At 40.5% G+C, this 22086-nt stretch overlaps 1 protein-coding gene across 1 annotated transcript; it reads right to left on the minus strand.

The window, feature by feature from the left end:
• Positions 1-45: 45 nt before the first annotated feature.
• GRSF1 (G-rich RNA sequence binding factor 1) lies at positions 46-17909 on the minus strand. The gene is made up of 10 exons (XM_068975137.1): positions 17553-17909; positions 14948-15104; positions 13658-13813; positions 13129-13272; positions 10654-10789; positions 8905-9089; positions 7877-7998; positions 6419-6554; positions 6002-6077; positions 46-1403 (listed from the first exon to the last, which is right to left on the minus strand). Exons 1-9 carry the CDS (start codon positions 17907-17909, stop codon positions 6028-6030), a joined length of 1443 nt encoding a protein of 480 aa, XP_068831238.1. The 3' UTR covers positions 46-1403; positions 6002-6027.
• Between the last annotated feature and the right edge of the window lie 4177 nt (positions 17910-22086).

Below are 22086 nucleotides of genomic sequence, written 5' to 3' on the forward strand. Positions count from 1 at the left end.
TCCAAAATAAATACTCTTAGGTAATCTTCAGCCTGAAACAAGTCTTCATTTATTGACTACTTACAGTACAGCGATTTCATCTTAGCTGGTATTCGAAGATGGTTATGTTTTAAGTGAGAGAAGGCATAATCTCTCTTTCAGATACCACCTGTCAGAAATCTGGGCTAATTCAACTTTAAGAACTAGAACTGCATCTCCTGGTAACCACATGACAGTTGTCACCCTGAGAAGAGGAACAAGGCAAAGAAACTATACAGAACTTTGATTCTCCTACACAGGTGCACATAAAGTTAGTTTATTAATGACTACAGTTTGAAGCCAGCCAATTTGATCCAGTATTTAAATAACAAGCTGTTTAATATTAAAGCAGAAGGTACTGCCACAATGTGACAGAAATACAGCTTTACCCATAAACCTTTCACACAATTATACATTAAATGCTATTTTTATTTAAGCAAGGCACCCCTACTTGTTCTAAAATATGGGATGTGCTACCCCACTGAAAAAGCAAATGAGGAGACAAGATTTTTTCCTACCTAGAGCTGGTTTAAATTCAAGTGAAGCCATTAATGTCCTTACAAGTCAGGACTGTTATGACATGTCACTTCACAGTTCTCAGACTAACACACACCTTAAGGTTTACCCAAAAATCAAAACAAGATGATTGGGGGTGGGGGGTGGGGTGGGCACTGGGATGAGGAGGGGATGGGTTAGACAACTTTTAAGTTGAGACTGTAATTCCCTCCTTAATCATACAGGCACCAATATTAAATGCCTTTAGCACAAGGCTGAAAAAGGCAAAACATTTCTAAAGACATAAAACTGCCAAATTATTGTCATTTACACTAACATGTGGTATTTATTTTTTTAATTCCTACCCCATCTAAGTAATCAAATACATCTAAAATTAAAATAACTCTGCAAAACTATAATGGTTCAAGGGCCTGAAACCTTTCCTTGCTTTGGTGAGCATTTGGCTAAAATAAATCAGTATTTTATTCCATGAAAAGTTTTACACTGTATCTCTTAATTCATAGGCAAAAACCAAAACCTCAAACGGATAATTTTTAAAATGGGAGAAAGATTTTGAAGGACAGTGCTGAATAAAAATATGTAGCCTTCTGGGTCACAAATCATTTATGAAAACAAACTTCAATTATATAAAATAAAGACCAGATTTTTAAAACAGATCCTGGACAATTTAAACAAAAAAACTAAATTTGAGGTTTGATTCATAATCCTAAACTGAATCTTTTTCTCTGAACAGTCCACTATGGAATTTTTCTTTTAAGCAATTAATCCAAAATCTTGAAATCACTTCTCTAGCAGTTGATGCTAAAAAACTGGAACTTTAGATCCCAAGTCCAAGAAAGACGTGCAAATGAAATGCTTCTTGCTTCATCCTGAAAATGAAACAAAAAAGTTGCACATTTTTACTCAAACTAAAAAGTGCTGCACACATTCCCATATCATTTAAAACTACAAATTCAAAACTTTTTTCCTTTCTGATTTACTGCAAGTTATCTAATAAACAACTAAGGTAAAGAAAATTAGTTAGGCATGAGTGTTTGCAGCCTGGTAGGAAGATAGCAGATTTTCAAGGCTGAACACGAAATATATTTTACACAGATTTTAGCTAATGTAAATATATTTAAGGCCCACAACTGTGGGATTTTATATCCAAAAATGGCCTATGACTACAGTAAAGAAATGCCCCATGTGTTTTCAAGAAATCATTACAGTTAAATGTTTTAAAGGAATGCACCACTACATGTAGAAAAATGATCACAATACATTAATTATGGGGGGAAAGATACCACATAGCACTGAGTCAGGGAAGCAACATCAAAACATAATTACTTGATTTGTAATAGATAAACCTCTATGAAATCTATGTACTTTCTAGGAAAACAATTTTCATGACACCATTTTCGGAAAAGATGCAGTAGTACATTCAGTTCAGTTCAGTTCAGACGCTCAGTTGTGTCCAATGTACAATAGTACTATTAAATGTGTATAAATCCATGATACACCCTGGTTTCAAACGTATTGTTTCAAACACCTTAAAAATACCTTCAGTTCAGTTCAGTTGCTCAGTCATGTCCAACTCTTTGTGATCCCAAGGACTGCAGCACACCAGGCTTCCCTGTCCTTCAACAACTCCCAAAGCTTGCTCAAACACATTCCCATCAAGTCGCTAAAAACATCCAATCATCTCATCCTCTGTCGTCCCTTTCTCCTTCTGCCTTCAATCTTTCCCAACATCAGGGTCTATCCCAATGAGTCAGTTCTTCATATCAGGTGCCTAAAGTACTGGGGTTTCAGCTTCAACATCAGTCCTTCCAATGAATATTCAGGACTGATCTCCTTTAGGATTGACTGGTTGGATCTCCTTGCAGTCCAAGGGACTTTCAAGTCTTCTCCAACACCACAGCTCAAAAGCACAATTCTTCAGTGCTCAGCTTTCTTTATGGTCCAACTCTCACATCCATACATGACTACTGGAAAAACCACAGCTTTGACTGTACAGACCTTTATTGGCAAAGTAATGTCTCTGCTTTTGAATATGCTATCTAGGTTGGTCATAGCTTTTCTTGCAAGCAGCAAGCGTCTTATAATTTCATAGCTGCAGTCACCATCTGCAGTGATTTTGGAGCCCCCAAAAATAAAGTCTGTCACTGTTTCCATTGTTTCCCCATCTATTTGCCATGAAGTGATAGGACCAGATGCCATGATCTGTTTTCTGAATGTTGAGTTTTAAGCCAGCTTTTTTCACTCTCCTCTTTCATCAAAAGGCTCTTTAGTTCTTCACTTTCTGCCATAAGGGTGGTGTCATCTGCATATCTGAGGTTACTGATATTTCTCCCGGCAATCTTGATTCCAGCTTGTGCTTCTTCCAGTCCAGCATTTCACATGATGTACTCTGTATGTAAGTTAAATAAGCAGGGTGACAATATACAGCCTTGATGTACTCCTTTCTCAATTTTGAATCCGTCTGTCGTTTCGTGTCCAGTTCTAACTACTGCTTCCTGACATGCATACAGATTTCTCAAGAGGCAGGTAAGGTGGTCTGGTATTCCCATCTCTAAGAATTTTCCATAGTTTGTTGTGATCCACACAGTGAAAGGCTTTGGTGTAGTCAATAAAGCAGAAGTAGATTTTTTCTGGAACTCTCTTACTTTCTTGATGATCCAACGGATGTTGGCAATTTGATCTTTGGTTCCTCTGCCTTTTCTAAATCCAGCTTGGACATCTGACGTTCATGGTTCACATACTGTTGAAGCCTTGCTTAGAGAACTTTGAGCATTACTTTACTAGCATATGGGGTGAGTGCAATTGTGTGGTAATGAGAACATTCTTTGGGATCGCCTTTCTTAGGGATTGGAACAGAAACTGACCTTGTCCAGTCCTGTGGCCACTGCTGAGTTTTCCACATTTGCTTCCACATGTGACATGGATATGCTGACATATCCCCTTAGAGTGCAGCACTTTAACAGCATCACCTTTCAGGATTTGAAATAGCTCAACTGAAATTCTATCACCTCCACTAGCTTTGTTTGTAGTGACACTTCCTAAGGCCCACCTGAATTTGCATTCTAGGATGTCTGGCTCTACGTGAGTGATCACACCATTGTGGTTATCTGGGTCATGAAGGTATTTTTTGTATAGTTCTTCCATGTATTCTTGCCACCTCTTCTTAATATCTTCTGCTTCTGTTAGGTCCAGTTTGTTTCTGTCCTTTACTGTGCCCATCTTTGCATGAAATGTTCCCTTGGTATCTCTAATTTTCCTGAAGAGATCTCTAGTCTTTCCCATTCTGTTGTCTTCCTATATTTCTTTGCATTGATCACTTAGGAAGGCTTTTTTACCTCTCCTTGCCATTCTGTGGAACTCTGCATTCAAATGGGTATATCTTTCCTTTTCTCCTTTGCCTTTCACTTCTCTTCTTAGCTATTTGTAAGACCTCCTCAGACAACCATTTTGTCTTTTGGCATTTTTCTTGGGGATGGTCTTGATCATTGCCTCCTGTACAATGTTTTGAACCTCTGTCCATAGTTCAGGCACTCTGTCTTATCAGATCTAAACCCTTGAATCTATTGGTCTCTTCCCCTGTATAATCATAAGAGATTTAAGTCATACCTGAATGGTCTAGTAGTTTTTCCTACTTTCTTCAATTTAAGTCTGAATTTGGCAATAAGGAGTTCATAATCTGAGCCACAGTCAGCTTCTGATCTTGTTTTCACTGACTGTATAGAGCTTTTCCATCTTGGCTGCAAAGGATCAACCTGATTTCAGTATTGACCATCTGGTGATATCCATGTGTAGAGTTTTCTCATGTGTTTTTGGAAGAGGGTGTTTGCTATGACCAGTGTGTTCTCTTGGGAAAACTCTGTTAGCCTTTGTCCTGCTTCATTTTGTACTCCAAGGCCAAATTTGCCTGTTATTCCAGCTATCTCTTGACTTCCTACTTTTGTATTCCATTCCCCTATGATGAAAAGAACATCTTTTGGGGGTGTTAGTTCTAGAAGGTCTTGTAGGTCTTCATAGAACCATTCAACTTCAGCTTCTTCAGTATTACTGGTTGGGGCACAGACTTGGATTACTGTGGTATTGAATGGCTTGCCTTGGAAACAAACAAGAGATCATTCTGTCATTTTTGAGACTGCACCCCAGAATTGCATTTCAGACTCTCTTGTTGACTATGAGGGCTATTCCATTTCTTCCAAGGGACTCTTGCCCACAGTAGTAGATATAATGGTTCAGTTCCATTCAGTTGCTCAGTTGTAATCGACTCTTTGTAACCCCATGGACCACAGCACACCAGGCCTCCCTGTCCATCATCAACTCCTGGAGTTTACCCAGACTCACGTCCATTGAGTCGGTGATGCCATCCAACCATCTCATCCTCTATCCTCCCCTTCTCCTCCTGCCTTGAATCTTTCCCAGCATCAGGGTCTTTTCAAATGAGTCAGCTCTTCGCATCAGGTGGCCAAAGCATTGGAGTTTCAGCTTAAACATCAGTCCTTCCAACAAATACTCAGGACTGATCTCCTTTAGGAAGGTCTGGTTGAATCTCCTTGCAGTCCAAGGGACCCTCAAGAGTTCTCCAACACCACAGTTCAAAAGCATCGATTCTTGGGCACTTAGCTTTCTTTATAGTCCATGTCTCACATCCATACATGACTACTGGAGTTAAACTCACCCATCCCAGTCCATTTTTAGCTAACTGATTCCTAAAATGTCAATGTTCACTCTTGCCATCTCCTGTTTGACTACTTCCAATTTACCTCAATTCATTGTCCTAACATTCCAGGTTCTTATGCTATATAGTTCTTTACAGCATTTGACTTTATTTCCACCACCAGTCACATCAACCACTGGGTGTTGTTTTTGCTTTGGGTCTGGTCTCTTCATTCTTTCTCAAGTTATTTCTTCACTCTTCTCCAGCAGCATACAGGCACCTACTGACCCGGGGAATTCATCTTTCAGTATTATATCTTTTTGCCTTTTCATACTGTTCATGGGGTTCTCAAGGCAATACTGAAGTGGTGTGCCATTTCCTTCTCCAGTAGACCACATTTTGTCAGAACTCTCCACCATGACCCGTCCATTTTGCATGGCTCCTAGTTTCACTAAGTTAGACAAGGCTGTACCTTAGAACTAAGAAATGTGAGTCAATTTTTTATGAAGACAAGCTAATATGAGGCACATTTTCAGTGTATTATAATATAATATACAGCTACTAAAGGTGAAAAGTTCTTTTTAGGCACACAGAATGATGAATGCTGGGAATGATGCAAAGAGATTCTAATGGGAAGCCACTATACGATCATAATGAATTCTATCTCCCAGGAAAATTTCATTTCTTATTATGAGGCTTCAATCATGATTAGTTCGATCTTTATTAAAAAGAGAATGGTTTTATATATTACAAAGTAGTGAGTTAATGATTAATTTATCAACTGAAAATAATTTCCACAATTCTACCTGTTAAATTTACCTTATTATCTGGAATCCTTTGAAGTTTTATTTTCCTTTCGGACATGAATTCAGGAACAATTCAATATACCTATGGTCTGAGAATAACATAAAAGGGTCCATTTTTAAAAAGTTACAAAGGCAGAAGTAATACTGTAGCCATTTTTTTGAGTTTAGCCAGCAATTCAAACCCTCTGTCCCATCCTTTCCTTAATTAAAAACGAAAACAAAACAAAACCTAACTGTGGATAGAAATATTCAGAACAGTAAATAGACAAATAAATGCGTCTCATTATAAGGTGGAGTTTTGTCTTCTTTACATTTATTTAATAGTATTAGCAGAATACAGTTCCCCCATGAAAGACTTCTGGGTAAACACTACAAGAGAAAAAGGGATTTGTTATCAAAATTGATAACAAAAATCACGGGCGGCACTTACGAACATGGGACCGATCCTTGAGCATAGCTGCAACAGCATCCTCATGGGTATCGAAGTGCACATCAGCTTCTCCAGTGGCCTTCCCACTGGAACTGTATTCCATGGTGATTCTAACAGGCTTCAGTGGAGCAAAAAACTAAACAAAGAGAGCCAAAGGGAACATAATGTTACTAGGTCCAATTTCTACAAGTCTGGTGGCCCTGCACTTTTCTTTCAGACTCTAATTCATACATCTAATAAATTTATTTTTAGGAAATCTCTTTAAGCAACTATGTAATTATACATCTACCACTTCATTTGGCTCTTCTGATCTTCTTAGAACTCAAGGTTATATTTCAAATATCTGTTCACAGAGAACTTACACTATAAATACAATAATATACAAATAGTTTTCAAACTTTCCTTTATACCAACAGACTACTTTTATTATTCCTCCCACATACATCCTTCTGTGTTTCTAAAAAATCACCCATCAAAAATACTTCATTTTTTAATAATAATTCATTTTTACCATGTTTTAATCAGATATGCAGCTAATAATCATTTTCTTACCAGCACCACCTAAACAGAGCTACCACACTGAGTGATTAATATTCCAAACCAAAGCAACAGAAAGCCATTCTTTAATGAGACTGCAACCTTCATTTGAGTAAAGATATGATTTGTATCAGGCTTTTTGAAATAATGACAATTCTGATGATGCACTGCTAACTGAAGGCTCCAGCTTTGGATCTACCTTAAGTACATCCTCAAGTTCAGAAAATCAGTAAGTACTTTGTTGTTTCGTATCTTTTCATTTCATATAATATCTATCATAAAATAAAAATACTTTAAAAATTTCTTTTCTCAAAAATCAGGGAAGCTGGATGCAAGAAGGTTATATGGTATACTGAAAGCTCCAGGCATTTAGGAGAAGTAGATTCATGTCTAGTAGATAATTACAATGTGAGAAAAGCTCTGGGTCTTTTTTTAAACTCAAAAATTAACTGATTGAACTAATTTAGAGAAAACCAAGCCTTTTTACTTTGAATACTAAACCTATACCATATTATTCTATATCTGTAAAATCGTTTTATGCATTATAGATAATGACTTTAAAATGTAACAAAACCCACACTTCTCAGCCAATGAAAATAAAACAGGCTTCCAGAGTCATGGAGATGCCATCTTGCTCTACCTTTCCCAAGTTAAAGTTAGTTAAGTCACTCAGTCCTGTCTGACTTTTTGCGATCCCATGGACTGTAGCCCACCAGGCTCCTCTGTCCATGGGATTCTCCAGGCAAGAATACTGGAGTGGGGTTGCCATTTCCTTCTCCAGGGGATCTTCTCAACCCAGGGATCGAACCCAGGTCTCCTGCATTGCAGGCAGAATATATAACCTCTGAGCCCAAACAGAAGTTCAAAACTTCAGAACTGTTATTCAAAGCTACTGAGATTGGATATCTTACTGCCACACACATTTATAATGTCTTGGGCATTGGCTTGGAAAGGCAATCCTCTCATGTGGACAAAATGTAGTGAAGACGTAGTTCCAAAATCAACAGCCTCTGGAAGCTTTTCTGACATCTCCTTAGGCGATTCTGAGAAGTGGAACAAAAAGCACTGTCAGGAACATCAAAGCTTCAGAGTTATTAGCAGACTGCAATTATACATGATTTGAATTTCAAAATCCTCAATTCCTCTTCAAATAGTAAGGAAGAGGGCTTCCATTTTAAAAGCCAATCATCTGAAATTTCCCCCACCTAACAGATATCACCTGAACACTTACAAGGATTTAGTGTCTCAAACCATTACCAGATTACAAAGAACGTATCTTTTTCTAACAACAAAGAGAAGGAAAAACAATTATGAATGAAAAGTAAAGGAGAGAAATTTCCTGGGTTATAATCACTTAAAAAAAATTAATATGGTAATGGGATATTTCTAGGTTACAAACTTAGAACGTATTATCAAACTTTCAAGATTCTAAACACTGTTTTGGGATTAAGAATCAAAGGAATAATTAAACAAAGAGGCAGACAACATTTCTTCCTTTGTCAACAATCCTGCTCTGTTACGCACATCTTTTCCCAACTTAAGTTTAAAATGCTGACAAACCTACTTCTTTTTGTTATATATGTGAAACCTGGCTTTTGACACAGAATCTACAAAAAAATAAGTTTTTAAAAACCTGTATCTTCGGCCTGTACAGTCAACCCTTCATACCCTGTATGTGGAACCTCTGGATACAGAGGGCGGACTATCAGACTTGAGCATTCATGGATTCTGGTATCCATGACGAGTCCTGGACCCAATCCCCTCTGAATACTGAGGGAAGACTGCATTCACAGTACACACTACACTCAAAGACATATTAAATATTTAACTCAATACCCTTTATCCTATATTATTAGTGTCATACAACATGGTCATAAAATTTTTTTTTTTAACAAATATCAAAACATACAAGGCAGACCCAATCAATTTCAATAAGAGGCAAGCCTTACCTATTTCCTTCTCACTTTCAAAAGCTGTCATGGGTCGGATATCCTCATTTACTTCATGCTCTTCAAAGACCATTTCTGGCTCAGTTATATATTTAGCAGTGGGAGAAGATGCTATTTTCTTTCCCTTATGAGAACCAACATGTGTTCGAACTTCATTCCTTCTGCTTGGAAATATCTCTATATATCTATGACAAAACAAAAGTGAATATGTGCAAATGGTACCAATTAACTTCATAGTGAACTCTTTTAAAATAAAATATGCATATATATTTCCAAAGCTCAACAAACATGGGTGTCCAAAGATAACAAGTGGGGAGAAAAGTAAGAATGGACATAGACATTAGCCCATGAAAAAGTACTCTCAACAGACTAGGTCAATGATTTAACCCTCCGCAAGATAACAGTTTTCTTTTACCAATGTTTTCTACCCCATTTCACTATACAAGGACAAATATGCAAAGGTCAACTGTATATATAAAAAGAATCTGTTAAGAGAGGTTTTGTTATTTTTATAATACAGTTAATTAATAATCTTTTGAGGTCTTACAAATCATTTCTGTGAAAATTCATCATATCTGCCAAGACATTAAAAGTCACTGTATATGAGGAGCTAACTTGCCTCAGGACTTAACTAGAGGCTAAGGAGAATTCATGAACTAAATGTCAGTTCTAACTTGCTTTCATACTTTCTGTATGGCTGTGGAACTATTAAATTCAGGCTTCTGGAACCAGTTTCCTTTTTCTGAACAATGCTTTTCCAAATTAGGTTATCAAGCTCAAATTATAGGAGTCATCTGCATTTACAGACCTAGACAGGCAACATTTCTTAAATTTACTAAGATTTACTGTGCTCATGCTTAGTTGTGTCCAACTCTTTGTGATCGCATGGACTCTAGCCCACCAGGTTCCTGTCCATGGAATTTTCCAGGCAAGAACACTGGAGTGGGTTGTCATTTCCTCCTCTAGCATGGATGGATCTTCCCAACCCAGGGATTGAACCTGCATCTCTTGCATTGGCAGGCAGATTCTTTACCACTGAGCACCTGGGAAGCCACTATAGAGTATTCATATCAAAATGTTAACCTGAATAAATCTAAGATTTTAACATCTAGTTATCACCATGAGGACACCATGAGGAAGCAAAAATTTAAATACAGAATGTGAGACACTATACAGGACCACTGACTCAATTTCTTCAAAAGCCAACTGGATTTTAAAAGGGGTGGGTGGGTGAATTCTCTGGTGATCAAGTGGCTAGGACTCGGTGTTTTATTGCCGTGGACGTGGGTTCAATCCCTAATTGGGGAACGTAGATCCCACAAGCTACGTGGCATGGCCTAATGGGGAAAAAAAATAATAAAAAGGAGTAGGGAATAAAAAGGAAAAGGGGATTTGCTCAAACTTAATAGAACTGGAAGCATAATAATCAAACGCAACGTGTGGACCATGTCTAGATTTTGGTGGGGAAAAAGAAGGCAACTAGAAAAGGACACTTTGGGTATAAATAGGAAAATGTGATTACAGACTGGCATTAGATAATAAATACTGAGATCATGTTAAAAAAAAAAGACATAAACTGAAAAAACAGATGCAGCAAATATAACAAATGTTAACAATTTATTCATCTAAGTGATGGACATTTGACAGCTCATGTCTGTATTGAAATAATTTTACAATCATGTTACACTGTGTTTATCAAAATGACCCAATGTTTGATCTTTCTACATCATTACTATCTGTTTCACTCACCGGTTGCCAATTTCTTCCCTGTGTTTCAAAAGGGCTTGGCTGGCCATTTCTGGTTCTTCAAACTGCACATAGGCTTCTCCTGTTTTTCTTCTCCCTCTATAATCCATGACAAAAGTAATGTCTACTATATTCAGTCCTAGGTGTCCAAAAATTATTACAAATTAGTGCTGCTAACAGGAGCTTTTTTAGTCTTACGACTTAATACATTCAATCACATACTAAAAACTTCTTTTATAATTTTATTAGTAAAAATTGTGCAGCTAGTTTGCCAGTCTCAAAGCCTATACCTGCCTAAAGGGAAGAAAATTATGCAGTCAAAAGCCAATAACACCGACCTATTCCAAGAATGTTTGGGTCCAAGGAGTCCATTTAAAACACACAACTCTTTTTTTTTTTTTTGCCATTAATTACACATTAGGTGAACTAGAAATTTAGACTAACATCACTGCTGATGCATATCTTACTGCTAAGAATTAGATAATAATGCTTTTAAATCATATAAACTGCTGTCTTAGACAAATACAGCCACTTTTACGAAAGAATGTTTTCCTCATAGAAAAAAATAACAACTTCACGTGAAATCACTTTTAATTATGACACCCTCAAAGATCAGCACAAATGGTCAAAATATTTATATAATCTATAAATTTTGGAACTCCAAATGAAGACTTCTCCCCTAAACAAGTGGGCCTTAGGAAGCATCACTGTGAACAAAGCTGGTGGAGGTGATGGAATTCCAATTAAGCTATTTCAAATTCTAAAAGATGATGTTGTGAAAGTGCTGCACTCAATATGCCAGCAAATTTGGAAAACTCAGCAGTGGCCACAGGATTGGAAAAGGTCAGTTTTCATTCCAATCCCCAAAAATGGCAATACCAAAGAATGCTCAAACTACCACACAATTGCACTCATCTCACATGCTAGTAAAGTAACGCTCAAAATTCTCCAAGCCAGGTTTCAACAGTACATGAACTATAAACTTCCAGATGTTCAAGCTAGTTTTAGAGAAGGCAGAGGAAGTGGAGATCAAATTGCCAGTATCCGCTGGATCATCAAAAAAGCAAGAGTTCTAGAAAAACATCTATTTCTGCTTTATTGACTATGCCAAAGCCTTTGACTGTGTGGATCACAATAAACTGTGGAAAATTCTGAGAGGTGGGAATACCAGACCACCTGACCTGTCTCTTGAGAAATCTGTATGCAGGTCGGGAGGCAAGGTTTAGAACTGGACATGGAACAACAGACTGGTTCCAAATAGGAAAGGAAGTACATCAAGGCTGTATATTGTCACCTTGCTTATTTAACTTATATGCAGAGTACATCATGAGAAACACAGGGCTGGAAGAAGCACAAGCTAGAATCAAGATTGCTGGGAGAAATATCAATAACCTCAGATATGCAGATGACACCACCCTTATGGCAGAAAGTGAAGAGGAACTAAAAAGCCTCTTGATGAAAGTGAAAAAGGAGAGTGAAAAAGTTAGCAGCTTAAAACTCAACATTCAGAAAACTGAGATCACAGCATCTGGTCCCATCACTTCATGGCAAATAGATGGGGAAACAGTGAAAACAGTGGCAGACTTATTTTTTTAGGCTCCAAAATCACTGCAGATTGTGACTGCAGCCAAGAAATTAAGACGCTTACTCCTTGGAAGAAAAGCTATGACCAACCTAAACAGCATATTCAAAAGCAGAGACATTACTTTGCCAACAAAGGTCCATCTAGTCAAAGCAATCGTTTTTCCAGTAGTCATGTAAGGGTGTGAAAGTTGAAGCTGAGCACCGAAGAACTGATGCTTTCGAACTGTGGTGTTGGAGAAGACTCTTGAGAATACCTTGGACTGCAAGGAGATCCAACTAGTCCATCCTAAAGGAAATCAACCCTGAATATTCTTTGGAAGAACTGATGCTGAAGCTGAAATTCCAATACTTTGGCCACCTGATGTGAAGGACTGACTCATTTGAAAAGACTGTGATGCTGATAGACTGAAGGCAGGAGAAGGGGAAGACAGAGGATGAGATGGCTGGATGGCATCACCGACTCAATGGACATGATTTTGCATAAACTCTGGGAGTTGGTGATGGTCAGAGAGGCCTGGCATACTGCAGTCCATGGCGTTGCAAAGAGTCAGACACGACTTAGCAACTGAACACAACTGAACTGACTGACTGGGAAAATGTTCACCTAAGATAAAAGGAAACAACGGAGGGAGAAGACTTGCTGTTGTTTACTCACTTAGTCGTGTCCAACTCTTTGTGACTCCATGGGCTCTAGCCCGCCAGGCTCCTAATTACGGGATTTCCCAGGCAAGAATAGTGAAGTGGATTGTCACTTCCTTCTCCAAGGGATCTTCCTAACCCAGCGACTGAACTCAAGTCTCCTGCACTGGCAAGCGGATTCTTTACCACTAAGCCACTAGGGAAGCCCAGAGGAAGATGATATGAGGTCCCAACCATTATATAACTGAAAAGCACCTGCAAAGAAATCTACGATGTCTTTCTCGTTGCAACTATAAGGAAGTCCTCTCAAGCGAACCACGCCATCATTTACCACAGGTGCAGATTTGACATGCAGGCTCTTCATTAAGGCATCCACATCTTCATTGTTTATCTCATAAACTAAGCAAAAGAACACAAAAGGTATGCGAATTTTACATAACAAAGAATCCATTAAAAAAACAATCACATTGGGTAGATTATATAAGAATCTAAAAACATATGTCTGAGTACTTCTCTGGTGAAAATAATAAATGATATTTTCAGATGTTTACCATGAGCCAGCTGTAACATCACAACATCAGAGGTAAACTTCAACAACATCCTCATTTCATAGACAAGAAACAGAGATTATTTTTGGCTTCATTTTCCCACCTTGGAAAAGGGTTATTCATAGTATCTAACTACTTCACTATTCATAATATTTAACATAGGATCAAATGAAACTGCCTTGAAAAGTACAGTTTAATGTAATGATTCCAAAAAGCAAAAATATGACTTCACGTACCTTCCACATACCGCTGTCCCATGTACATGCGGTGTTTTTCTAAGGCTTTTTGCACATCCTGCTCTGACTCCATTTCAATTAAGGCATCACCCCTTCGTTTCCCATCTCTATTTAAGAGGAAGTGAATTCCATTCTCACCATTGCGAATTCTGCAGTCTGAAAGTTTGTGAGTAAAATCAATCAAAACCGGAAATCAATGTTTTAGCTCAATCGTATCAATACAAGTAATCAGATTTGCAATCTTTCAACAACAAAATGAAGCAGGATACAAACTGCCCGCCATATTCCTTACACAAACAATCAGCACCAAAGGCATCCAAATGCTAATGATGGTGGTAGTCTCTTAAATGTTCCGTGTGGAAAAGATAAGCAAACCTTAGCACATAAGTTTATGACCTCAGGATCAGTAAATGACAAATCAGGCTAGGCTCGACACAAAATTAATATGTTCTTCCAAATGTTCCTACAACTGGTTTGACATCATTCAAGGAATTAAAATATGGTTAGGTTTATGCATAAGTGTCTTCTTTGTTATGACCATATCCATAAGAACTCTAAAATATCTCCTATCAGAATAATTTTGCAACATAATTTAACTTTTCCTCTTTTTCATTACTAAAGAAAAGACATCCCCAAACTGCACACTCCTTATATTGGGAGCAAGTTGAAGATGTAAATACAATGCACATCAGGTACTTAGTATAGTATTACATGTTCATTTAACACGTAACCTTTAAGTCAGCATCTTCTAGAAGCCTCTTAAGCAGTAAAGTTAAAAATTGCAAGAAGATACAAAAGCTTAAAATCAACCATAAATACATAAACCTTCAAACATGTTATTAAGGGAACAACAACAACAAATACATGTGTTACACAAAGAGCTACTCAAGTATATTCTCCCTAACATATTTCCACTAACAGGTTATGCACACATTAAAACTTCTGAGAAAACTGGTTTCACACCATACAGTTTTAACATTAAAATTTTTGCTATATTTAAGGTCTTTAATCTGGTATATATGACAAATAACACATATGATGTCCTCAGAATGTGACAATTTCCATCCATCAAATAAGATGTCTATAGTATAGTCTAACTTGGATTTTATGGGACTACCTTTTACGCAGATGAAATTACAACTTTTTTTCTGGCCACACCATGTGGCATGTGAGATCTTAGGGCCCCCCATCAAAGATCGAACCTATGCCCCTGCAGTGGAAGCAGAGTCTAAACCACTGGATTGCAGTGGAGTCCCAAAGATACATATTTAAAACACACATAAAATATACCTGAGAAAAAGCTAAGCACATCTTCTACAGTGCAAGACCATGGCAATCCTTGAGCTCGAATGAGATAAACATCATCCACTTCCTCTCCCAACTTGGACGGAGGCAATTCATACTCAGGGAGAGGTGGAAGATCCTCCAGGTAGGTAGTTTTGGATTCCTTCCAAGAGAAATGAAGAATTGCAGAAATATTTCTTGAAAACGTACTTAGCAAATGTTTATTTCTACAAAAACACTCTGAATGTTATTCTTTAGGGACAATTAGTTATTTCAGAGGCCAGGAAAATTCACAAATCTAACTCATCCTGTTCTGGCTTACACTGCACATCCTAAAGCAAGAAGCATACACAGCCTAATGGCTTGGCAGAACATAAATTTTATTCCAGGCTTGTTTTTAAATGTATCAATCTTAAATTACACCTAATACTGTTTTAGTTAAGGCAGGACAAGAGAGGTCCCTTTAATTTGACAAATGTATAAACACCTCCTAACCACGGTAGGCCATAAATAGGCCTCCATCTCAAAAAGCTTACCATGTAGCACAGGACAAGGACACAGACAAGATGTTTTAAGTGTTATAGCTAACGATAAAAGATATTATAGAAATTGAAAACAGAGCACAAACAAAAGAATCAAGACAAGATATGAGATGAGCACTGAAGGCAGGCTAGAATTCTGAGAGCAACATATAAAGGCCAGACAGTCCTGTCTGAGAAGTAAGGCGAACAAACAGTAGGAACAGAAGCCCATTTGCAAAACAGCAATAATTGCATTTGGCTAAACTGCAGGGTGCAATTAGGAGCCAAAGAAGATGAGCTGGCAAAAGGAACTGGGTACCACACAGCAGAGGGACTTGAGTGTTAAGCTCAGTGTGTGTCCTTAAACTGGTAGGCAAAGGGGAGCTAATAAAAGACATTTAGGAGCGTATAAATCAACAAGTCAGCAGGATGCTTGGAAAGATTAACCTGTCAACTGGTATGTCAGGTCAATTGAATAAGGAAAAGATCATTAATCGCAAAAGCAGTAGTGTGAGGTAACTGGAGCTTGAGACACATCCAAAAAACTCTATTTTACCAGACTAAACAAAAAGCAGAACATAACAAGGTTCTAACAAGCACCACAACCATAACCAGGGAAGACAACTCAGGTTCTAAGACTTGCACTCTACTAGGCTAAGGAAACAGATTCCTTTGTACCATCCTACCATTTACATGACAACTTGTCTAATTTTAAGAAGTCAATGATAAATGTAAACGTGTAGCTGAGGCCTAATACGTATTCAGTAAGAATGCAACAAGCACTACGATTATCAACAAGGGAAGACAGGCTTTAAGTCAAGTGACTTGCACTCTACTGAAGAGAGATACTTCACGCTTTTTTATGTTCCCGTCATTTTCACGAAGATTTACACATAATTTTAAGAAATCAGTACTGTAAGCACAGTATAATACTGTAAAGGCTCAACACATATCATTATATTAGCCAAATTCACAGAAAAAAAATCAGAAAAAGAGAGCAGCCAGGTCACAAAGGCATACTATTTTCTTTTAATCAAAACAACATTCCCCATTTTCCCAGAATTCCATAAGCATCACAAGCTTTTACAAAAAAGGGCAGCAAAAACTATTGGGCCCGGATTCAAGTCCATTAGCTCAGCCACTGGCAGACAGCAGCCATGCTGATCAGCTTCCCAGTTTCCCTAAGTTCAAGGAGAAGCACAAATTAAGATAAATATGACCCAAGGCATCAGGAACATGTTAGTCAAAAAAAGTGTGCTGACATTTCCCAGACGCCACGTTAACAAGCAGAAGGAAAGCATCCTATGAGGCACAAAATATTTGCAATCCGTACACACTCACTAAGAAAAACAAGTAAATTACTGTAGACTCACTGCTGGGTCCCCAAGTCATCATCAGCCCCAGACGCCTCCTCTCCTCGGCCCCCCTCCCCCCATATCGGTCTCCAAGCTGTCCTTCCCACCGGCGGTGACCCACGGTCCAAAAGGACCTTCCGTCAGAAGAGGCGGAGGTGACCTTCAGTAACTAGGGCAACCCGCCTTTCCCCCGGGACTCGAGAGCTAGGACAGCGCCGGGGACCAGCCTGCTTCTGCCCCCCACCCCCCACCAACCCAGCCCACGCGAGTGCGGGAAGCTTCGCAGCAGCGGACCGCGAGGTGCGCCGAGGACCGCCCAGGCCTAGTGCTCGGGCGACACATAAAGTCTCGACCCTCCGGGGGTCCAGCCTCCCAACTTCACGACCGGGGGGCGGGGAGCGACAGGGATGCGCGGCGGGGACGGAGACCGCCTCACAAAACCTACCATAGGCCGGCGGGAAACAAGGCCTCAACATTCACCCCCAGTCACACTTACACTGCCCAACGGACCACAGACTCGAGAGGAGAACAAAAACAAGAAGAAAACCCGAGGCCTGGGAAAGCGTCCCTTGTTCTGGGGCCCAATAGGAGGACTGGGCGGGCGGGGGTGGGAGCGGAAGGGGGGTGCAGCGCGTGCGGCGGAACCCCGCGCGCGCCGGCGAGACGCAAGCCGAGGGGCGCGGGCGCGCGGCCGGGGGAGGGTCCGGCGCGCGGCCCTTCTCGGCACCCACGTACCTGGCTGTAGCCCCGGGCCGGGCCCGCCGCAGCCGCCGCCAGTGACTGCGGCAGCAAAGGGGAGCGCAGGGCTGGGTACGAGGCGGCGGCCGCGGCGGCGGCGGACGCGGCCGCGGTGGGAGGGCCCGCCAGCCTCCCGGCGGTCACAGGCCCGCTCTGGAAGCCCCGCGTCTGAGAGGCGGCGGCCGCGGCGGCCCCGAGCAGCAGCAGCAGGCGGCGGCGGCCCGAGACTCCCGAGGGAAAGGAGCCGGCGGTCGAGTAGAAGGGCAGGCAGGCGGCGCCGGTGCGCCGGCAGCTGCTGCAGTTGCAGCCGCAGCCCCGGAGCAGCGCCCCGAGCACCCAGCGCGTCCCGGCCATGGACTCGGGAGGCGGCGCGGGGCCTGAAGGCGGCTGCGGCGGCAGCGCCAGCGGAGAGGAAGTGGAATCCAGGGCCGGGGAGGGGTGGCCAGGCACATGCGCCGCCGGCACCGGGGGCAGCGGCGAGTCGGAAGGAGGCGGAGGAGAGCTCGCGGCTCCGCCCGGTCTCCGCCCTCGGGGCGTGGCTGCACGCGGATAGGGACGGGCCGGGGACCGGTCAGACCCGCCGGCGGTTGTCTCACTTTGTGGAAACTGAGGCGTGAAGAGCACTTCCGGTTCTGAGAGGGCTGCCCCCTGGAGACGCCCGAAGTCGGGCGCTTTCTCCCGCCTTGTGAGGTGAGGTGCCAAAGCGCCGCTTCTGGAGGAAATTGTGATACTCTGGTTATAATTGATGATGCCGGCGGAGATTTAATAACGCTCCCCCTACCCCCCGCCCAGCATGGGTTATGTGCGGAAAGCCAACTTTATTAGTTATAATGAAATCTGTAGATAGTTATATGCTAATAACATAGATATTCTTCCGGTGTTGGAAAATTCACTCCAGGCCACTTAGCTTTTATGGAAGACCCACGGTACCTATTTTTGTTAGCAGAAAGCTGTGATTTTTTTTTTTTTTTTTTACTTTTATGTGAAAAGACGAAAATTGAAAATAACAGCGTTTGTTTTTCAGCAGCCTTGATAAGAGGCTGAGGTCGCATCACCACGCTTTCTCTTGGGAAACTACTCAACATCTCCCTGCCATAGCTTTGAACTGCGTCTTTGAGCGTCTGTGCTTTATCGCCTTAGCAAGACATGTGCTGGGGTAATTGCTTGCTCCCTTTATGCCATTTTGGCTTCCAACAGGTTTCATAGGAACGCTCTGCTTTCCAGTGAAGTGTGTTCAACAGATCAGAGGGTCCCCCGAGGATTCAGTGTATTCACGAATAGACAAGCAAGAGGTTTGCGAAGGACTGCTTGTGCTGTTTTTCTGTGGCCAGAACCCCCTCAAGTTTTTTTTTTTAATAAAAAATAATGCTTCTAATTATTTAGCCTCTTACAGTACTCACATAACAGAAACTGACAAATCCATGATGTTTAGTTGCTAAGGCCTATCGGACTCTTGACATGCCATGGACCACCAGGCTCCTCTATCCATGTAATTTCCCAGGCAAGTGTCTCAGGTTTTAGCAGGAAAAAAAAAAAAAAAAAATCAGAGAGTGAAAAATAGAAAAAGCTAAAAATTTTAAACTTTGTTGTGGAAAATCTCAAAAGGGTGATAAATTTCTAGACTTTCAGAAATTCACCACCACTCCCAACCTTTTTTTTTATCCTTAACTGGAGTATTTTAAAGCAAACTCCAAAGATCATGTCAATTACCCTTTCAGTATTCATCTTAAACTTACGACTTAGGAAAAAATGACATTCAGATTAGTTGTATTAAAAAACAAAATTCAACAGAGTATAATTTAAAGATCTTCCAGGCTTTATTTAACAATTCATGAATTGGGCAGCATCCCACCTAGCAGGTTGGATGGTAAAAAGGAGCTCCCTTTTGTACAGGAGCTGTATAAAATGAAAGACTTTTCTAGGCAGAAGAGGGCAGGACAGAGAAATTATACTTGCAAAGAGTGGATTGGTTGTGCCAAGGTCTCTTTCTTTTAGCCAGTAGTTGGGGTCTATCAGGAAGATTATATCCCTAGTGGAGACATGGTAATTCCTGACTGACTCATTTAAGATTCTATTTCTGGGAAAACAGAAAATGTGAGGCTTAGCATAAGTGACTCCATTTTGGCCCTGTTGTCTTGTTTTTAATAGTAGATGTAAAGTTTCGAGATTATTGCATTTAAAGTTTGAGTTGTTTACTCTGGCCTACTTTTAGGGGGAAGTTCAGTATTTCCTAGAAAACCCTTTTCTCACCAAAAACAAAAGTGAACAGAAAAAAGTCTGGCTTGGCTTTATGGACCTGGAGTATTAGGAATCCTAGAGATTGTTTTTTCTTAGATCTCTCATTCAAGAAAGAAAATGGGTTAGCCCTTCTTGACAGATTATCACTACTACAAATCACAATATGTGGACATGTTAGGGATTCTGCTCATATTTAGTCTTGCCTTCATCTTCTTTTTATTTATTTTTGGCTGTGCTGAGTCTTCATTGCTGCATGGCTTTATCTCACAGCAAGCAAGGGCACTCTCTAGTTGCAGTGTGCTGGCTTCTCACCACCATGGCTTCTCTTGTTGCTCAGCCCAGGCTCTAGGGCACGCGGGCTTCAGCAGTTGTGGCACGTGGCCTCAGTAGTTGTGGCTCCCAGGCTCTAGAGCACAGGCTCCATAGTTGTGGTGCATAGGCTTAGTGGGATCTTCCTGGTTCAGGGATCGAACCTGTGTCCGCTGCACTGGCAGGCAGATTCTTTATTGTTTGAACCACTAGGGAGGCCCAAGGCAGCAAAGGAAATATAGGTCAAAAGTGGGCTATGTTTTGCTTTGTTTGGATTAAGTTGAGTGAGAGTAATGTTGAAATAATGATGGGAAGGGAGTCTGGTGATAAAAATTTAGTTGTATAACTAGAAGAAAGTAGGCATAATTGGTGTATAGGGTCCTAGAAAGGTGAAGGAGGAGAGGCATCCAAGCTCAGATGCAGAGATTAAATAGGAGAGAGCGCCAGCACCTTGTCTATGATAATTTAATCATAAAGCATATGAACATATTCTTCTAGTATGGTTATTTAGCACTTACTACAGTACTACATGGGCTTCCCTTGTGGCTCAGCTGGTAAAGAATCTGTCTGCAATGCGGGAGACCTGGGTTCAGTCCCTGGGTTGGGAAGATCCCTTGAAGAAGGGAAAGGTTACCCACTCCAGTATTCTGGCCTGGAGAATTCCATGGACTATGTAGTCCATGGGGTCGTAAAGAGTCAGACACTGAGCGACTTTCACTTTCACTTTTCACTTTCACAGTACCAAATGGGCTTCCCTGGTGGCTTAGATGGTAAAGAATCTGCCTGCAGTGCAGGAAACCCAGGTTTGATCCTTGGGTCAGGAAGATGCCCTGGAGAAGTGAATGGCCACCCACTCCATTATTCTTGCCTGGAGAATCCCAAGGACAAAGGAGCCTGGTGGGCTATAGTCCATGGGGTTGCAAAGAGTTGGACACAACTGAGTAACTAAGCACGGCACAGCACAGCACTGACAGGGTGTCAGCCTGCTTCTCTGACAAGAATTTCAGAAGTAGAACTAGTCTAAATTGGTAGAAAGATACACTCTGAATTTGGGGAAAAGTAAGGAAAAGGAATGAGAAAAACAACAGCCTCCCATCAGTAGGAATGTCTTCAAAAGAAGCCCTCTTGGCTCTAAAGAGAACATTATTAGGAGCTGGGAAAGGAGCTAGAAGAGGACAGTTGTTCTTGATTACTAACAAATAAATGAAGGGACTCATTTTATTGTCTGTGCCCTTCAGTTCCAAAAGGTGAACATACTTTTCTTCTGATATGCAATGAAGTTGAGTTAATCTCAAAGGATCCCACTCCACAGCTGCCTTTGCATTTGAAAGAAACAAAAAATCATGAACCATGGATGTCAATAAGCCTAGGGTGGCAAAAGGAAAAGGAATTGAAGTCAAGTACCATAAAGAAACAGTGCCCATTTGTGTAACCTGTGATTAAGGTGCTATTCATCATCCAAGATTAAAGGAAGTTTATTACATTGAGTAGATACAAAAGAACTTCGGGAATTGAAGCTACCAGTTATTTCCAAGGAAAGACAAAGGTGCACTTTATCACCACTATCACTGCTTCATTCTTTTATCTGACAGGAAAAATGGATCCACTGGATCCACAAGTTCAAAGATTTCTTTTTGATGCAATGATATGTTTCTTAGGTTAGCTTTGTCATTTGGTTTATATTCACATTAATAAGACCATCAGTTCAGTTCGGTCGCTCAGTTCTGTCCGACTCTTTGTGACCCCGTGGACTGCAGCATGCCAGGACTTCCCTGTCCATCACCAATAAGACCATGGTAACCGATTTTTATCTTTTCCATAAATTGCATTTGCATAATCATTCTGTGACAGAGTAAAAATAATGATTGACATATGACAGACCAATAAACCTCCAAATACTGCAGGTTCTTCACTTACTAAAATTAGCCTGTTAAAATTTAAGTATCTGGGAAAGAGAATAACTGATTCATTGTTTAAATGAAAC

The sequence above is a fragment of the Capricornis sumatraensis genome, chromosome 7 (genome assembly GCF_032405125.1).
Source record: "Capricornis sumatraensis isolate serow.1 chromosome 7, serow.2, whole genome shotgun sequence".
NCBI lineage: Eukaryota > Metazoa > Chordata > Mammalia > Artiodactyla > Bovidae > Capricornis > Capricornis sumatraensis.